This window comes from Bos javanicus, chromosome 10, assembly GCF_032452875.1.
Source record: "Bos javanicus breed banteng chromosome 10, ARS-OSU_banteng_1.0, whole genome shotgun sequence".
NCBI lineage: Eukaryota > Metazoa > Chordata > Mammalia > Artiodactyla > Bovidae > Bos > Bos javanicus.
The window spans coordinates 67270472-67291307 of NC_083877.1; the positions used below are offsets into that span (position 1 = coordinate 67270472).

Here is a 20836-nt window from a genome sequence, read left to right on the forward strand (position 1 = left end):
AGGGCAGAAATGAGAGGAAGAGTTTCAGAAACTTTACTAGCAATTTGACAGAGTAACTTTATGTGTGCTGAGTTTAGTAATCAAGAATTTTGGCTGTTTAAAACAACAATTTCACATTCTAGAAGTTTTAGTCAGTTATATTACATTTTACAAAATAGTTCACAATGCATTAAATATAAAAAAAATCCCTGCACGCCTGGTTCTCAATCAGACACAGTTTGAAAAACACTGCATTAGACCAGTCTTTAATCAGACTCTAACAGTGAAGATATACTGGCCACATGGAAACCAGTGTCATTTTGATATTTGTGTTTTTTGCAGTTTCAGTGTCTTTAATCCATCTGCAATTTCCAGGAACGGTACAATGAGTGATATGGTAAGAGTTCTGGGGTCTTTCACCTAGAAATTCCATTTCTGGGTATTTATCTTAAAAAATTTACATTCATGAAAATATCCTATGGTTTCCTTATAATGTCATAAAGGAAATAAGTCTGAGAATGAAGAACTTGGTAAATTTTGTATGTTCACTTAATATAATTTTACACAGTTTCTGAAGTGTTTATGAAGCTTATGTAGAACTAGGAAAAAACAGTTATAAACGCAAAAACAAAAAAGCACTCCAAACCAACAAGGATCCAAAATTGTGTGTACACTGTGAGCACAACATTGTAAAATAAATATGCATGAGAAAATGTCTATAGGAAAATAGGCTGAATGCTGAGTGCCTGTGTCAGGGTGAAGGAGTTTTTTTCTTTTATTGTCCTCATGGTCTATGATGTGGTCAAAATTATTTTTACAGTGAATACAATTATCAGTTTAAAGGGTGAGTATAAAATAGCCTTCACTGGCACTCTCATTTGAAAGTATTAAAGTACCAAAAACCTCTTTTGTAGTCATCATTTACAATCCCTTACTCTTCTAAAGATCACATTTTGAGACTGTCAACCTCAAAGTTTATCAAATTGCTGGTAGGTATTACTGCCATTGAGGAGGGCATGACAACCCACGCCAGTATTCTTTCCTGGGACTCCCATGGATAGAGGAGCCTGGCGGGCTACAGTCCATCGGGTCCCAATAGTCAGACACGACTGAAGCGACTTAGCATGCACGCACGCATTCCTGCATTTGTATAGAAAAGAACGTAACGGACATTGCCAATCCCTTCATTTTACAAATAAGAACTCTGAAGCCCAGCTTCCCCACGTAGTAGCAGAACCGAAATCTGAACCCAGATCTACCAGGTAACTACCAGTAATTTAACACCATTTAGATAGTTCCACCGACATCCACCCACGAGTATTAACAGACTTGCCATTGCTGCTGACTGTTGAACCCTGGCTTACTACCATTCTGGCTAGCTTGAGGGGTTGAGTCCTTTCTCTACAGGTCGTGCTCGAGCTTTCACTCTTCACCACTTGGGGGCCCGAAGAAGCCTCACCAGGTTTTCTCCCAGTTTAAGTGCCCCCACTCTGAAACCCCAAGCGCCCGAAGTGCCGCAGAAGCCCGGCAGGGGGCGTTGTGACCCTGACTCCGCGGCCCCTCCCCTGGCCAACCGTCGATTGGGCCGGCGCGTGACGTCACGCCGTTTTAGCCAAACAAATGGGTTTCGGGGCGAGCGTTGGGCTCCGCCGCGCCGCGCTGGGCGCTCGGTCTGTCTCAGCGGTGGGGAGCGAGCCAGGCCTCCGGCTGCCACCGCTGTATAGGGGTGTGCAGCCCCTGGCCAGGCCCCGGCCGGGGCAGGAGCGCAGGTGGGTCCGGGCTGGGGTGGGGCGTGGCGCGAGAGCAGCGCGGTCGGGGTCCGGCGGCGGCCACGGTGGCCGCTCCCCGCCCCCTCCCGCCGCCCGCCTGCGCTCTTGGGGCGCCGGGCGGGTGGGGGCGGGGGTGCCGCCCGCCGGTCCGAGGCTCGGTCTGGGGCAGGGACTCGGTGGCCTGCACCTTGTCCTGGGACGGCCTCCGCCTGCACACGGGCCAGGCGCTGAGCGCCCCCGCGGGGCTCGGAGGGTCAGGCGGGCCGGCGGGCGGGAACGGGGTCCCGGGTCTGGGTTGAAGCCGAGGAGATCCGGGATAGGCCCTGAGGAGTTTCAGGATCGTCTCTCCCATCCCCGGTACTGGCGGCCGGTGAGGAAGTCGGGCCCTGGGTGGGGGTTGTTTTGCCCGGTGGCTCCCGCCAGGGCTCGGCCGCTCCGTCCTTCCCTGTCCCAACGCAGGTGAGCTGGCGCCTGTCCTTAACCTTCTTTGGGGACCGGGCAGGACGGAGGCTCGGAGGCTTCTCTGGCCTCTGGGCTGGTGCAGGTCGACTGCGGTTCCGCCCCAGTCCGCGATGAAGTCACAGTGCTGTGGGTCCGCGTGTCTGTGACGTCAGGGGTTACGAGGATATGAGCTGTGATGTCACTGCAGGCCCTGGTGGGAACCCTGGCTCACAGAAGGGCCGGGAGGACCGGGACGGGGAAAGAAAGGAAGTTCAAGCTGCTGTCAACGCCTGGGGTCCCAGGGAATTTGAATCGAAAGTTGTTCGATATCAGCATTTTACAGTTTTAATGTAGTAGTTGTCAAGTTCTTTAACTTCATTTCGAACAAGCATTGTTACACAGTTCAATATAATATCCATTTGATTTAGGAAAATCTCAATCAGGAGGATTTTTTTTTTTTTGGTGGGGGTGGATGGTGGGTGTTTGATCTAAATGCTTTTCAGAGAGCTTAACTCGTAGTTTGATGGCTTGTGATCGGAATTGCTGAAAAAGAACCAATTTGAGTGCTGATGATTTCCTTACTCTTTCTTGCTATACAATTTTGAAATAATTTATCTGCCCATTTGCTTTTTTGTTGTTAAGAGAGTGGCTTGGAAGAGAGCAGCTTTTAAGTCAACTTTTTCTTTTGTAAAAAGGAAAGGAGGAGGTCTGAATTAATCCAATATTATTGTTAAATAATAATTACCTGGGGATTTAATTTATCCCAGGTTGTCCCTAGTCATGGATAATTGAGGGTTTCCTGCGGTTATAGCTCACCAAAAAGGCTTTTTCTTGTTTTCCTACTAAGACTGGGTGTAACAGTAAAATAACATATACCAGGAACTGCTTGCCTGGACAAGTAACTAAAATTTTGTCTGTAGTGCTTGCAAATATGAAACTACAGAATTTTTAAAAATGCCTTGTTTGTGAATACCGCTTTTCTTCCGAAGCTTTCCAAAGAGATCAGGCTAGAAGAGGAGCTAGACCTGCCGTTACTAGCTTCAAGTATTGCAGCATATCAGTACTTGGGCTCATCATTTCTTCCTCTCTATAAAACCATTTAAATAGAATCTAGTTTGAGAGGTAGATGGCTAAAACTTAAGCATAATTGCAATTTAGTGTCTTCAGCAGGAAACTAGGATGGGAGTCCTCAGTCCCTCCCTATTGACCTTGACTTATTAGGGGTTTTCTGTTGTTAATACTTCTTCTCTGATTTGCTCTTTAAAGGTGATTGAAAAGGTATTGCATCTCTAGATTTTGCATCAACATGTTGGTGGAAGTTATGCTGTGTTTCTTTGTTTACTCAGAAAATGAAAGCAGAAATTTACCCTTGTTAATTACTGTTAGATTTGACTGGAAGTTTACAAAACAAGATGTTCTTGTAAATCTCATTTTAATACTCACCATACTTTGGACATTCTACAGCATTGTGTGTACTATTTGAAAATTACAATATACATATTTTAAAACATTAGGAATTGTGTGGTGACAGTGTTAAGGCTCTGAAGACATAATTTGGTTTTTTGGATCCTCAAGGCTGATAAGTACCAAATTAACAATGAAATTGCTAATTTGAGGGTGTTAACCAAGCTACTCTTTAAAATTAAATGATCATGACAAGATATTATGTAATGGAGTTGAAGGAGGTACAAAAAGAACACTTTAATGTATCTATTCCAATGAGCCTTTTTGGGGGAGGCTAGATGGTGCTGCTCCGTCACTTCAGTCGTGTCCGACTCTGTGTGACCCCACAGACGGCAGCCCACCAGGCTCCCCGTCCCTGGGATTCTCACATGGATGCGTGTAAATTAAATGTAGTAGTGTACATCGGAAGGGGTGAAAGTCAAACTGTGTGTAAGTGGAAAGACACATAAATGATGATGATAAAATAGCTTCTCCTTGGCAGTGCATCTCCCCCACCCCCACCCATTGTGTTTAGCAGTTTAATGATTTTTTTTTTTTTAATGGAAAATGAGTTGATAGGTGGTGAATAAAGGTCTTCATGTATTCTAATATGACTGAGAGACAATGAAAACTATAAAAAAAACAGCTTTGAATAGTTGTAAAACTAAACCAGCCATAACACGTAAACATTTTTACAGTTTGTTTCTACTTTGAGCAGGTTATTTTTCACCCAGGCCTTGCAGTTTTGGGACTAGGAAGCAGCTTTTACTTTTTATAAATGGAAATTTATTTGAGATCAGTATTATTTTGTTATTTTATCCAGTTGCTGTATTTAGGGGACTAAGTTAGCCAGTCATTAGTGATACAGCATCTTTCTAACAGATAAAAGCAAATATAAACAATAAAAGTACTAGAAATTCTTTAGGATATGTTTATTGGCTCAATTATTCTATTAATACATAGAATTAAAATTCTTATACACATTTTTTACTTCCTTTTCTAATAAATTTATGCTCAGCCAGTTTAATTTGTGCAATTTTGATACTCTAGTAGCCCTGAATCTTATTTTCATATTTATTGGGGAGAGAACATACTAATGGTTAGAGACATCATTTAGTGTTATCTTCCAAAATTTGCAGCTGTTTAGAACCAGACACTTGAGAGAAGCTACTATGGTAGAATGAATGCCTTCCTTGTTAGGTCATGTGTGACAAAGGCAAAATTCAGCAAGTGCATAATCTGTAGTCCTTTGGAAGCAACAATAACAAAAAAAGAGCAAATGAACTCCAAATGCATCTAGGTCATTGGGAATTGAATTCCTGTCAATTCTTACCCATGCATAATTTATCTTCCCCCCTTTAGTTCATGTTTATGGTACTTTGAAGCTGATGAACATACTGTATTATCTGGGGAAAGCATTAATGATTTAAATGTAGGTGTTTCTTAAAGTCAGTTGAGAGTTTGTCAGCCTTTTGTTTCTAGGTCCATCTTCTAGTTTGCTTTCCACAGAAGAGGCTCCAGGTCTTCCCTTTTTAAATGTTCAGCTCTGGAAACTTAGCACAAACATTTGTCAACCCTCAACACAGTGTAGATTTAAATGTGAAACTAAGCTCTGTTTGTGTATCATGTTATTATCAAGCATGGGTTTTACTCATACAGCAGGCATTTTTGGGTACTCTCTGCCAGGTCCTCAGCCAGGGACTGTGTGACCTTTGTTTTAACATTCTGTTGGTGTGGAAGGCCATGAGTCTGAAGGGCAAGAATTGGACCAAGAGGATGAACCATTTACGTTAACGCAGATTGGTCACAGGTTTAGTCTAACTGTGAGTCAAGGAGGTATTAGAAACTCAGGTAAAAAGAATGAGAAACAGATTATTTTATCCCAAGACAGACAAAGGGGTTAGTCTCCACAGATTTGGATTGTTCTAGAATGAAGGGAGCTTAGTATGCATTTTCTTTCAGGCAACAAGTACTCAAGACCAGAACTAGCCTGTGTAGTCAGTCTGAGACTAGAGATAGAGCTAGAGAGAAGAGGAATAATCCAGATACCCTCTAGAGGAATGTATATACCTTCTTTTTCTTCTTAAGATCAGTCCTTTAATTGACTAACTTCTGAAACAATGTGAGCCTCTCACAGCTTCATTTCCACTCTGCTTTTTTCCCCCCTATCATTTTATCACGAAAATTTCAATCATAGAAAAGTTGCAAGAATTGTTTATACATTGAATACCTAAATATCGACAACTTAGATTTTGTAATTCTTATTTTGCTACATTTACTTTATCTGTCCACGCATTCTGACTTCTCTGTCAATGTGTTTTATCAACCCATCTTATGTTTTGGTTGTATTTCAGAGTAAATATACTTTACTCTTGAGCATTCCTATCATGAACTATTATTTTGTAAATAAATAGTTTAACTTGTCCCTTAGTTTGAACAAGTTCATACATCTCTTTAACCCATAACCCTGTCAAGATATAGAACATCACCATCCCTACAGAAAGTTTCTTTGTGCACCTTCCAAGTCAATTTAGTTAAAATTTTAATCTCCTGCAATCTTAACTCCACCCTTCTGAAACTACCTGTTGAAAGGGCCTATTTGTTAGCACTGAATGTGGCATTATACTGGGGGTTCAGAATATAAAGAAGAACATAGCCCCTGCTCTATTTAAGCTTATAATTTAGTTTGGATTTTAGTTTGGTGTCTGATGAATAAATGTTCCATGAATTCAGAGGAGGCAACTTCGACTGCTGTGAAAGCTTTTTAGATGTGGGTCTTGGATTGGACTTTTATTTTAGGACCTAAAAAAGAGATTTTTTTTTTTTTTTAAAGAAGACTGAATAAAAGTTGTGATATTAAAAAAGAAGAAAGAAGGACTTCCTTGGTGGTCCGGTGGTTAAGAATCTGCCTACTAATGCACGGGTTCAGTTGCTGGTCCAAGAAGATTCCATGCGCGGCAACTAAGCCCCATCTCCCGAAGCCTGTGCACCTAGAACCTGTGCTCTGTAACGAGAGAAGTCACTGCAATGAGAAGCCTGCTCGCCACAACTAGGGAAAGCCCACATGCAGCAGCGAAGACCCAGGACAGCCATAAAGAAAGAAAAAGAAAAACATATGGTATAAAGGAACTGTAGCACACAAGGGGCCCAATTTTGGAGAGAGTTTGAGCATTATTTTTTTATATAGGATAATCTTTGAGAAAGGAAGCAATATGAAGAATGGATCTTAACCCAGTTTGTCATCTTTGGTATTTAGTTGAATGGAAGACATCTTCACATTTTTTGAATTCTCTCCTTTCTTGGTTCTCGTCTCTTATTTCTCCTGATTTATCAGCTTTGCTGGCAATTCTTTCTCTTCCAGATCCAAACTATCTAAACCTCTTTTTTTTTAAATTGAAGTATAGTTGCTGTACAATATTATGTAAGTTATAATGTGTACAGTTGTATGCAATAGTGTACCATATAACGATTGAATAACAGTTTTTTTGGATGGGGGGCCATGCTGCACAATATGTGAGGTCTTAGTTCCCTGGCCAGGGAGTGAACTCGTTCCTCTTGCATTGGGAGTGTGGTGTCTTAACCACTGGACTGGGGAAGTCCTACAATTTTTAAAGGTTATACACCACTTATAGTTATTATAAAATATTGGCTATACTCGCTGTGTTATATAATATATCCTTGTAGCTTGTTTTTTACCTAATAGTTTGTACCTCATACTTCTCTACCCCTGTGTATCCTCCTCACCCTCCACAACTGTGGACCACTAGTTTGTTCTCTAGATCTGTGAGGCTGTCTAAAGCGCTGTTGTTAACTCTATATTGTGCTCCTTGTAATCTGGCCGGTAGCCTTTTAGGCTTTTCAATTATAATGCTTTCCAGGTCTGCTGCTGCTAAGTCACTTCAGTCGTGTCCAACTCTGTGCGACCCCATGGACTGCAGCCTACCAGGCTCCCCCGTCCCTGGGATTCTCCAGGCAAGAACACTGGAGTGGGGTGCCATTACCTTCTCCAATGCATGAAAGTGGAAAGTGAAAGTGAAGTCGCTCAGTCGTGTCTGACTCTTAGCAACCCCATGGACTGCAGCCTACCAGGCTCCTCCATCCATGGGATTTTCCAGGCAACAGTACTGGAGTGGGGTGCCATTGCCTTCTCCCTTCCAGGTCAAGCCTATATCTTTATCCATAAGCTGTTAACTCTTGATAGGTTTCTAACTGCTAATAGGATGAGGCTTTTTTTTTTTTTATTTAATATTTATTTGTCTGTGTTGGATCTTAGTTGTACATGCAGGGTCTTTGTTGTGGCACATGGGCTTAGTTGTTCCATGCCATGCAGGATCTTAGTTCCCTGACGGGGACTCAGACCCATATCCCTTGCATTGCAAGGTGGATTCTTAACCACCGGAACGCCAGGGAAGTCCCAGGATGGTGCCTTTTTTTTTTTTTTTTAACATCCCTGTTTACTTTGTACTTATTTTACAAGAATCTGTAGCAAGAGCATCTGCTGTAAGTAGTTGTAGCAAATGGGATTTATTAAGAAAGAGGTAAACATTGAGTAGAGTGAGTGAACAAACTAGACTGTTTCTTGGAACAGACCCCACAAGGACATTATAGAACTTGCCTGAGAAGGGGCTACTGCCATTATGGGCTGTGTTGTTGAATCAGAAAGCTGATTTATACATGGCGGAAGTTTTCACTTCTTTGGGTAAAAATATCACTACATGTTACTTTTCACTCTCTATATCTTAAGTGATCTTCTTGGCCACACTTTGGTCTTACGTGAAACCTTTGCTTCAAGGGCATCTGAAAAATGTAGTTTTTAGCTGTCCAGCCTCTGTAAATCAGGACGTCCATGTGAGAATAGATCGAAGTGAGTATTGAATGAGTCTACATCAGGAAGCTTCCACAAGCCTCTTATCCTTATCCATCAGAGGGCAGACAGAATGAAAACCACAATCACAGAAAACTAACCAAACTGATCACATGAATCACAGCCTTGTCTAGCTCAATGAAACTATGATCCATGCCATGTAGGGCCACCCAAGACAGACAGGTCATGGTGGAGAGTTCTGACAAAACGTGGTCCACTGGAGAAGGGAATGGCAAACTACTTCAGTATTCTTTCCTTGAGAACCCCATGAACAATATGAAAAGGCAAAAAGATATGACACTGAGAGATGAACTCTCCAGGTTGGTAGGTGCCCAGTATGCTGCAGGAGAAGAATGGAGAAATAACTCCAGAAAGAATGAAGAGACGGAGCCAAAGTGAAAACAGCGCCCAGTTGTGGATGTGACTGGTGATGGAAGTAAAGTCCAATGTTGTAAAGAACAATATTGCATAGGAAACTGGAATGTTAGGTCCGTGAATCAAGGTAAATTGGAGGTGGTCAAACAGGAGATGACAAGAGTGAACATTGACATTTTAGGAATCAGTGAACTAAAATGGACCGGAATGGGTGAATTTAATTCAGATGACCATTATATCTACTACTGTGGGCAAGAATCCCTTAGAAGAAATGAAGTAGCCCTCATAGTCAACAGAGTCCAAAATGCAGTATTTGGGTGCAAGCTCAAAAACGACAGAATGATCTCTGTTTCCAAAGCAAACCATTCAATATCATGGTAATCCAAGTGTATGTCCCAACCACTAATGCTGAAGAAGCTGAAGGTAAATGGTCTGTGATGACCTATAAGACCTTCTAGAACTAACACGAAAAAATGTCCTTTTCATCATAGGGGGCTGAAATGTAAAAGTAGGAAGTCAAGAGATACCTGGAGTAACCTAGGCAAATTTGGCCTTGGAGTACACAATGAAGCAAGGCAAAGGCTAATAGAGTTTTGCCAAGAGAATGCACTGGTCATAGCAAACACCCTCTTCCAACATCATTAGAGAAGACTCTACACATGGATATCACCAGATGGCCAACACCGAAATCAGATTGATTATATTCATTGCAGCCAATGACAAGCTCTATACAGTCAGCAAAAACAAGACCGGGAGCTGACTGTGGCTCAGATCATGAACTCCTTATTGCCAAATTCAGACTTAAATTGAAGAAAGTAGGGAAAAACCACTAGACCATTCAGGTATGACCTAAATCAAATCCCTTATGATTATACAGTGGAAGTGAGAAATAGATTTAAGGGACTAGATCTGATAGAGTGCTTGGTGAACTATGGATGGAGGTTCGTGACATTGTACAGGAGGCAGTGATCAAGACCATCCCCAAGAAAAGGAAATGCAAAAAAGCAAAATGGCTGTTGGAGGAGGCCTTACAAATAGCTGTGAAAAGAAGAGAAGCGAAAAGCAAAGGAGAAAAGGATAGATATACCTTTTTGAATGCAGAGTTCCAAAGAATAGCCTTCCTCAGCGATCAATGCAAAGAAATAGGGGAAAACAACAGAATGGGAAAGACTAGAGATCTCTTCAAGAAAATTAGAGATACCAAGGGAACATTTCATGCAAAGATGGGCTCAGTAAAGGATGGAAATGGTATGGACCTAACAGAAGCAGAAGATATTAAGAAGAGGTGGCAAGAATACACTGAAGAACTGTACAAAAAAGATTATCACGACCCAGATAATCACGATGTACCAGTCTTAAATTTAAGAATTTATCCTTTTGTCTTTTTTTTTTAAATCTAGATCACTCACCTAGCGCCAGACATCCTGGAATGTGAAGTCAAATGGGCTTTAGGAAGTATCACTGTGAACAAAGCTAGTGGAGGTGATGGAATTCCAGTTGAGCTATTTCACATCCTGAAAGATGATGCTGTGAAAGTGCTGCACTGAATTTGTCAGCAAATTTGGAAAACTGAGCAGTGGCCACAGGACTGGAAAAAGTCAGTTTTCATTCCAATCCCAAAGAAAGGCAATGCCAAAGAATGCTCAGACTACCACACAATTGCATTCATCTCATATGCTAGTAAAGTAATACTCAAAATTCTCCAAGCCAGGCTTCAGCAACATGTGAACCGTGAACCTCCAGATGTTCAAGCTGGTTTTAGAAAAGGCAGAGGAACCAGAGATCAAATTGCTAACATCCACTGGATCATTAAAAAAAAAATGTATATTAAATAATTAATAACATAAAATTGCCTATCTGAAGCTCTGAAATCACTCTTGGAACTGCCATAGAAAATTGATTAGCTGGAGTTTCTGAAGATGATTTTGAGTTTGGTAAGGAAGTCTCAAAGGACACATTTGCTCTATTGTTCAGGAACCAGGAGAGACAAACTTGTTTCCTAAGTAGAGCAAGAGATTTTATTTCAAGTTCAGTTATCAGAATTATTCTCTGGAGGTTCTTGGTACTTTCTACGTACCACTTCAGCCCTTGGGGATAAGTTTCCGTGGTTCAGGCTGTCTTCTAGTTGAAGATCTGTACTATCATCACAGTAGTCCAGCTTATTTGGGATGCTATGAAGACTGTGAAAATGGATCCTGAAAATAAATGCATAGAAAGTCTATAGATTTATACTTTAGGAATCATATCTTTCATTTGACATTTTTCTTTGCCCATGTTTTATGAAACGTTCCATGGTTATCTTGATAAAATAGTTAAATATCACCATTTTTAACTTGTGGAATTTCAAGTCCTATGTATTTATTCATTTACTTAAAAAAAGGGAGCATGTTTTATATGCCAGGCATTATGTACAGTGCATTAGTTAACTTCTGTCACTTTTTCTCTCAGCACAGTTTACAGACCTATATATTCTTTGGCATGTACCAGTCTTAAATTTAAGAATTTATCCTTTTGTCTTTTTTTTTTTTTAATATTTCTTTTTATTTATTTATTTGGCTGTACCAGGTCTTAGTTTCAGCATGCGGGATCTTTGATCTTCATTTCGGAATGTGGGATCTTTAGTTGCAGCATGTGAACTCTTAGCTGAGGCATGTAGGATCTAGTTCTCTGACTAGGGATCAAACTGGGGTCCCCTGCATTGGGAGCATGGAGTCTTAACCACTGGACCACCAGGGAAGTCCAATCCTTATGTCTTTTTATTGTTTATCTTAACATCTTGTGGATTTTCCCCTTTATGGCAAATATCATTAATAAAATTGATTATTAAAAGTCCAAGTAAATACTAACTTTTCTGGGAAATTCACATTTTTGTTGTATAAGTAGGAGGTTGTGTGTGCACGTGCCCTCAGTCGTGTCCGACTTTTTGCGACCCTGTGGACTGTAGCCCGCCGGGCTCCTTTGTCCATGGAATTTTCCAGGCAAGAATACTGTAGTAGATTGCTGTTTCTTACTCCAGGGGATCTTCCTGACCCAGGGATTGAACGCACATCTCTTGCATTGGCAGGCAGATTCTTTACCCCTGAGCCACCAGGGAATCCCATTTAATAATTAGTAATTTAGTAATTTAAATAAATTACTTTTGGCTGCACTGGGTCTTCATTGCTATGTTCTGGCTTTTTCTGTGGTGAGTGGGAGCTACTCTTCCCTGTGTTTTGCAGGCTTTTCATTATGGTGGCTTCTCTTGTTGCAAAACACAGGCTCTAGGCTCTTGGGCTTCAGTAGTTAGAGCACTTGGGCTCGGTAGTTGTGGCGCACCAGCTTAGTTCCTCTTTTGCGTGGGAAATCTTCCTGAACCAGGACCAGAGATCAAACTCTTGTTTCCTGCATTGGCAAGCAGATGCTAATCCACTGCACCACCAGGAAAGTCCAGGATTTGCCCTCTTAATTAAAAAAAGTAGATTAGGGCATAAGGTTCAAGTGTGCTACTTTTTTTTTTTTTTCTTGGTCTTCTGTTTTTTCTTGTGTACATTTCTTAATATGTAGAAGTGTATTTCAACTAATTTTAAAATGTCCTTTAATGTAATTGGGGAAAATAATCAATAAATACATTTCTTTTGCTTCCTTTTATATATTTCTTGTGGGTCTTTTAACTTTCTAACCTTTTACTCTCCAGTTGTTAAGTGGGCTTAGATGAGTTATATAAAGTATGTTCTGAAAAAAAAATTCTGCAAAAGTAATTTTTTGTAGTGTTTGTAAAATGTGTTTTCAACTCTTATAAATACAAGCTTTTGGTTGTGACTTGAAGGAAATAAAATTCATAGTATTTTTCTTTTCAACCAAATGGTAGTATGTGCTGTTCTTTCTTTCAAAGTAGTAAATCCAATAGCATAAAACCTACCTAAGGCATGTTTGGAGAAGGAAATGGCAACCCACTCTAGTGTTCTTGCCTGGAGAATCCCAGGGACGGGGGTTCTGTCTATGGGGTCGCACAGAGTCGGACACGACTGAAGCGACGCAGCAGCAGCAGCAAATCATGTTTTCCCATGCCACTTGATGAGGTCTTGGAGGTCAGAGACCTCTTACGTAGCTAGTGCATGGCATATTGCACCTTGTACTTGGTAGATCATGGTGTTTCTGTAATAGCAGTGGATCTTGAGAAAGTGTTAGAAAAATTATTAGACTACCAGTAGCAATATTTTGGCCTGCTGCAGTCAGGGAGAGATTGTAATATCATTGTTCTTACTTTTGAAAATTTTCACTCTTCGGGTGAAGAAACTGAAGGGGCCAATATTTGTGCTTTAAAGAATAGAGACCGAGGTACTTTTCATTGTAGGTAGTATCATCCCACTTTATCTGGAGGACAAATTTCTGTAGATCTCTGCTTTCTTTCTTTCTTCCCCTTCCTTTCCTTTCTGAAAGCAGTGAAGACCCAATAAGCTAAAATAACAGAGGAAAAAAGTGTATCTTAACACTTAAAAGGTAGTCAACCTTAGGCCCTTTGCTGAGGTCTTCATAGTTTAGGATAGAAAGTGGTGCATATCATGTTCTTTCCTGTGTCCTTAGCTAAACATTTGTTGAATGAATTTATGTATGCTTAGTTGCTCAATCGTGTCTGACCCTTTGTGACCCTTTGAACTGTAGCCCGCCAGACTTGTCTTTTCAGGGGGTTTTCCTGGCAAGAATACTGAAATAGGTTGGCTTTTGGACCTCCAGGGGGTCTTCCCACATCTCGTGAGTGTCCTGCGTTGCAGGCGGATTCTTTACCACGGAGTCATATATGTATTTTGCTAGCATAGATGTCTTTTTTGGAGAAGGTGATAAGAGACAACATTTTTATTTATCTGTTAGGTGGTGGTGGGGCAGGCAGGTGCTTGTCTTAGCCTGTCCCATGCGCCTAGATCAATTTTCATTTCTTATTCCCTCACCTCTTTCAAATCTCTTCTTAAACAGCACCTTCTCAAGGAAGCCTACTCTGATCACTGTCTAAAATGGCAATTGCCACTCTCTTCCTGCACTTCCAAGTTCCCTTACGCTAGTCAATTTTCTCCCATAATCGTTACCTCCTTGAAACATATACTGTGAACACTACTTACTGTGATTATTGTTTTTCTTACCACCAAAATGTAAATTCCTTGAGGGCTTTGATAATTTGTTCACTTTATCCCAAGAGCTTCATAGATGCTTATTTAACAAATGCTAGTTGAATGAATGAAGGTTGGAAAGAATGTAACATGATAAAGTTAGCTATAAAATAATTTACATTAAAATTTATATTTAAAAGTACCTCCATTGTTTAAGAAGTTTTGCTTTTGTTGACTTTTGTGTTCTATAATGATGTGTGCGTGTGTCCTCAGTTGTATCAGACTCTTTACAACCCCGTGGACTGTAGCCCGCCAGGTTCCTGTGTCTATGGAATTTTCCAGGCAAGAATACTGGAATGGGCAGCCATTTCCATCTCCAAGGGATCTTCCTGACCCAGGGATTGAACCTGCGTCTCCTGTGTTGGCAGGCAGATGCTTTAGACTAGCACCACCTGGGAAGCCCAAGGCAAACAAGCATGCGAAAATTGAAGGATTCTTCTCTTGCTGGAAAAGGGACTGAGTTTGGCATGCTGAAATGCGTTGTCTGCTTCACGCCTGTAGCATCTTTTTGGTGAAGTTGCTTTTCATTACCTCACTGGTCGTTTAATTAACAAGAAAGAATCTCAGAGTGTGTTCCACTGTGTGCAGATGGAGCATCTCTTTCCTACTGGATGTGGCTTTCCATGAAATAAGGCATGACAATATTAATAACTATCTTCTTTCTTCCTTTTTTCTTTCGACTTGGTCTTATGCTAAAGCTTTTATGTGTATTTAAAAAAAAAATCTTTCTAACAATTCCATGAAGAAAGTATTCCTGTCCCTTTTTGCTTGCAGAAAACTGAGTCTTAGAGGTTTAGCAACTTGCCTCAGTAGAGTGTAGGAGCTGTGTTTCAAACCCATCCAGTCTGACTGTAGAGGAACATCACTACATAGTAAGCCTTCTTAGTGAAGAGCAGCTAGATATGAAAAAGAAGTTAGTAACGCTGTAGTGAAACTAACTTCACAGAGCTCTTTTATTTGCCCCAGCTTCTCAAAAGTTAAGTAGTTTGAATGGAACAGTGTGATTGAAGCACCTGTATGTTGTTGCAGAGTCAGACTCAATGTAGCGACTAAACAACAATTTAAAGTGCATTTTAAATGAAACCAGAGCTGGCTCCTAATCAGATCCTCTATTACTTATAGTTTAGCCCAATAACAACTTAGCTTATCTCGGGAGCAGAATTTGTATATGCCCTTTCTTCATCGTCACTAAAAATTAGGTTCAGTGGGAGCTGTATAAGAAGTATAATTTGGTGGAGAAGTAGAGGAGTAGACAGTGAGTAGGCTTTGCTATTCTGGATTCTTAAGAAAAAAAGTTATACTAAATGGAACTAGTCATTCCCTACCAACTATACAAAATAATTCCAAATTATTTTTAATTGTTTTAATTTCAAATTTTGATTAGAAAATTCTGATTCTTTAATATGAATTACTTTTTGACCATTAATTAGCTGTTTGTCTATGTTTTTCCTTGTAAGATGACATATTTTATTCCCTTCACTATAGAAGTATTTCTTCTCATAATTTTAATTTCACTTTTAAAACACTGATGATTTAAGGGGTAACCTAGAATCTTATTCGGAGATGGCGATGGCACCCCACTCCAGTACTCTCGCCTGGAGTCTGGTGGGCCGAAGTCCATGGGGTCGCTGAGAGTCGGACACAACTAAGCGACTTCACTTTCACTTTTCACTTTCCTGCATTGGAGAAGGAAATGGCAACCCACTCCAGTGTTCTTGCCTGGAGAATCCCAGGGATGGGGGAAGCCTGGTGGGCTGCCGTCTATGGGGTCACACAGAGTTGGACACGACTGAAGTGACTCAGCAGCAGCAGCAGCAGCAGCAGCAGAATCTTATTATTGCAGGAAATCATGTTTAAGGATACATTTATATGCTGAAGCCAGTAATATGCTTTCCATAGAAGTTGTAGGACACTATTGTGTACATCGCTAGTAGACTCATAAAAAAAAATTCTCCAAAGCAAGACATGACATACTTATTTTTGGAGATACATTGAGACTGTTTTCTGGCTTGAGATGATCAGTGGTGAGAGACTTTCCCTTTTAGATTTCTAGAACTGTGAGGAGAACGTCATGCTTAATTAGTACTTTTCTTGATGCTCCCATCCAGTTTTAGTGGAATGAATACTAAAAAGAGGGTTTTCTTTTAATTAATTTTTACCGAAATATAGTTGCTTTACAGTGTTGTGTTAGTTTCTGCTGTGCAGCAAAGTGAATCAGTCGTACGTATCCATATGTCCTCTCTTTTAGATTTCCTTCCCATTTAGGTGACCATGGATCACTGAGTAGAGTTCCCTGTGCTGTACAGTAGGTTCTTATTACCTGTTTTATACATACTTGTGTATATATGTCAACTCCAGTCTCCCAGTTCATCCCTTCCTCTTGAAAAGAGTTTTTTCCTGTACACTTCGTTATTCCCCCCTTTAAAGGAGCCCAGAAAGGCTGCTTGTTTGAATGCATGTTCATGGTGGGTGGAAAAAGTAATAGTTCAGAGTTTATGTTGAAAGCAGTAAAATCCCTTAGTCCTCTGCCTTCCCAATCCCCTCCCACCCCCCAGGGACTCACTTCAGTTCCTTCTTTATTTGATTCTTCTAGTGATAATCCCCATATTAATGTTCTTATGCTTCCATTTCTAGATTTGTCAATTTTAAGCGTTGTCTGTAGTGATAGTCAAGATTTAGCTCTCATTTACGACCTGTCCAGAATTACAAAGGATCTGAGGGTTTACTCTACTTGAAGCTAACAAATTAGCCTGTCACAGTTTCATGGATGCTGGTGGAAATACAGACTGCTATGGTTGGAGGCAGAGTCAGAGATGCAGTACAGTGTATTACTTAGAGCCTTAGCAGTAGCTAGGGCATCAGCATTCATTTGTGCCTGTATCCCAAGCTGCACTTCGCACAGGACACTGCAGAGAGGGCCAACACTTCGCATAATGGATTTTGTTACTGGAGAAAACTCTGCTTTTAAGGATTTCAGATATTTTGTAATGGGCAGTTAGCACGCTTGCTCTTTGCTTCAGAGGGAGACAGTAGTATACTGAAGACAGAGCTTCTGTCTTCTAAGGTTGCTCACTGTATGAACGTCCTTGAGAATATAGTCCAAAACGAAGAGCAGACAGTGCCTTGCTTGTAAGACACAGAAAACCATGAAGGATTATTTTCCAACACCACTACCCTGTTCCCCACCTTCTTTCTGATATAATTACATGTCATTATTTTTAGCTTTCTGCTCACCTTAGTAAATACTGTATATTTTTATTTTACTAACAGTAGGTGGTGTCTTTTGACTTCCTGCTTTGAAAGGAGTATTTTGGTTAGAGATCCTTATTAGTGTTAGAAAACTAGTTCAGTTAGAGCCTAAGAAAGGAAATAGAGAGTTCAGGGGGATAGAATAGGATTGGCTCCAGGTGCTTGAATGTTACTTAGAAGAATTAGTCTCTCCCTATATCCCTTTGCTTTCCTCCTTTGGCTTTATTTTTGGTGCCCTCCTTCGCCTCTCTCTCTCACCAGTACTGATTCTTGGCTCTGTGTTTATTTCTGAACAAGTTGCTATGGCAAGGTGGAGAGACTAGATTAGAGTAGCTGGAGCCTGGTCCCATGCCCAGATGGAGATGTATGCTGGGGGTGGGGAGAAGGTAGTTCTGCAGAGATAAAACGGATGCCATAACCTCTCCATATCAGAGTTCTCAGTTTACTTTTTTTTTTTTTTTGACGAGGGTTTTGTTAGTTTTTATAACTGACCTTAATATTTTTCATTTTCTTAAAGATAGAATGAATTTATGATATTTCCCTTTTTCATAGTTATCCATCTCTTGATGTCCTGTATCCTTCTGCTCCAGTTTTATATAGTCCTCTTTTTTGGTGTATTGTCTTGTTTTGCTGGGTTGCATACTAAGATAAGATGTATGGGAGGTAAATTTTGAGTACTTCCTTGTCTGAAAGTGTTTTTATTTTATTCTTAAAATGGAATGTTAGTGTGGCTAAGAGTAGAATTGTAGGTTGAACATAATTTTCTGTCAGCGCTTCAAAGGCATTGATTCATTCTTTGCTAGTATTCTTCATTATTGAAAAGAAGTCTTAGGCCCGTTTTATTATTATTTGTTTTTAATTGAAGTATAGTTGATTTACATTGTTGGGTTAATTTCTGCTGTACAGCAAAGTGACTCACTTATCCTGTATGTACATTCTTTTTCATATTTGTCTCCACTGTGGTTTGAGTATAGTTCGCAGTGCATACAGTCGGGCCTTGTTGTTTGTCCATTCTATAAATAATAGTTTGCATCTGCCGATCCCAGATTCCCAGCCGGTCCCCTTCCCCTGCCCTTGGCAGCCACAAGTGTGTTCTCTGTATCTGTGAGTTGGTGTTTGTTTCATAGATAAGTTCATTTGTTTCATAGTTTAGATTCCATATATAATGATATCATATGGCATTTGTCTTTCTCTTTTAAATTTAATTTTACTTTTTTATTGGAATATAGTAGATTTACAGTGTGGTATTAGTTCAGGTGTACAGCAAAGTGACTACTTACACATATACATACGTGCATTCTTTTTCAGATTCTTCTCCTACAAAGGTTATTTTCCTATTAGTTTATTATTATATTATATTATTAATATAATTTATTATTATTTCCTATATAGGTTATTCTAAATATATAGAATATTTAGTAAAGTTCCCTGTCATATAGAGGGAAGTCCTTGTTGATTATCTGTCTTATATATAGTAGTGTGTATATGTTAATCCCAAGCTCCTAATTTATCTCTCTCCTAGCCTTTCCTCTTTGGTAACCCTAAGTTATTTTTTTATGTCTGTGAGTCTGTTCCTATTGTGTAAGTAAGTTGATTTGTATTATTTTTAGGTTCCACATATCGGTGATATTAGATGGTATTTATCTTTCTATTTCTGACTTCACTTACTGTGATAATCTCAGGTCCATCCATGTTGCTGTAAATGACAGTATTTCATTCTTTTTAGTGGCTGAGTCGTATTTCAGTGTAGGTACCGCGTCTTCTTTATCCATTCCTCTGTCAGTGGACATTTAGGCTGTTTCAGTGTCTTGACTATTAGTGCTGCTGACATTGGGAAGTATAGTTTTGTCTGGGTATGCCCAGGAGTGGAATTGCTGGCTCATATGGCACTTCTATTTTTAGTTTTTTTGAGGAACCTCCATACTGTTTTTCACAGTGGCTGGACCAGTTTACATTATCACCAACAGTGTATGGGGGTTTCCTTTTCTCCACACCTTCTCCAGCATGTGACTTGTAGACTTTTTAATGATGGCCATTCTAACCCATGTGAGGTGGTGCCTCATTGTAGTTCTGATTTGCATTTCTCTAATAATTAGTTGTGATGAGCATCTGTTCATGTGCTTGTTGGCCATCTGTAAGTTTTCTTTGGAGAAATGTCTGTTTAGGTCTTCTATTTTTTTGATTGGATTGTTTGTTTTTTTGTTATTGTTTGTGTATTTTGGAAGTTAAGACTTTGTCAGTTGCATTATTTGCAGATATTTTCTCTGCAAATATGGTAGGTTGTCTTTTTGTTTTATTTATGGTTTCCTTTGCTGTACAAAAGTTTCACTAGGCCTCATTTGTTTATTTTTGGTTTTATTTATATTGCTGTGGGAGGCCAGTTTGATTCTTGTTCCTTTGCATATGAGCTACCTTTTCTCTGAAAGCGTTTATTGTCTTTTTTGGTCATTGTTGCCTGAAATTTTCCGAAGATTTTGATGGCGTGGGTCTTTATTCATTTGAGCACTGAGTGGGCCTTATTAATTGGAAGACTTTATAAATCTTTTAGTTAATTAAATCTTTTAGTTGTAGAACATTTATATTTCTCTGAAAATGTCCTCTCTTCAATTTTTTTTTTCCTATTTTCCTTCTGTAATTTCTGTTACTTAAATGCTGACCTCCTGGACTGATGCTGGGTATCCTTTCGTTATTTCTTGTCTGTTTCCTGTTTCTGTCTACTTTCTAGGTTTTGCCTCCACAGTATAAAACCTTACACTACCTTTTAAAAATTTTGTTTTCAAGAGTCTTTTCTTGTACTTTTTTGCCTTTTCACAGCTTTCTTTCTTGATTTATGAATGCACCATCTTTCTGAGGATCTCAGAGAGCTTTTAACAAGTTCTGTTTTATGAATTGTTTATTCCTTTGTCACATTTCTTTAACTTTTTGTTTCCTTATCTCTTTCATGTTACAGATGTTTGATTCTGATTTAACCAGTCAAATGAAAGAATGAAGTGATATGAAACTGATTGGCATCTCTCTACCTAGACAGATCTGTTGACTAGTGAGCTTTGCAGTAGAGTGGACGGATAAGGGGCCTTATTAGCTTTGGTCAGTGGTGCTACTGCCTATAATGCTGCTGCTGCTGCTGCTGCTAAGTCGCTTCAGTCGTGTCTGACTCTTCGACCAGACGGCAGCCCATCAGGCTCCTCTGTCCCTGGGATTCTCCAGGCAAGAACACTGGAGTGGGTTGCCATTTCCTTCTCCAGTGCCTATAATAGCTGCTGTTAATTCTTTCCACACTATTTAAAGGATCTGCCCGGATGTTTTAGTTTTGTTATTTTCCTTTGTTTATTTTGTTTTTTAAAATGTAAAATCTCAAAGGTAACTGGAATCGTGAAGAGGGTCAGTGATCTAGTGTCTGGAAATGTTCATGTAGTCATCTTTCTTGTGTTTCAGAGTGAGAAGTTTTAGGGTATGGATTCTGTAGCAGAGAGTAGCCCAGATACTGGAGCCAGACTGGATTCAAGTCTGGTTCTGCCATTTACTTAACAAGTTACTTAGCCTTTCAGTGCCCCACTTTTCTCATCTGAAAGTTT

The 20836-nt window shown here is 40.0% G+C and overlaps 1 protein-coding gene across 1 annotated transcript in view; it reads left to right on the top strand.

Annotated features, from left to right (window-relative positions):
• The first annotated feature begins 758 nt into the window (after positions 1-758).
• Positions 759-20836, top strand: part of FBXO34 (F-box protein 34) — an 89973-nt gene continuing 69895 nt past the window's right edge. The window contains exon 1 of the mRNA XM_061428965.1: positions 759-1748. Coding sequence (XP_061284949.1) covers positions 1600-1748 — 149 coding nt within the window. The 5' untranslated portion in view covers positions 759-1599. The remainder of the gene's footprint in view (positions 1749-20836) is intronic.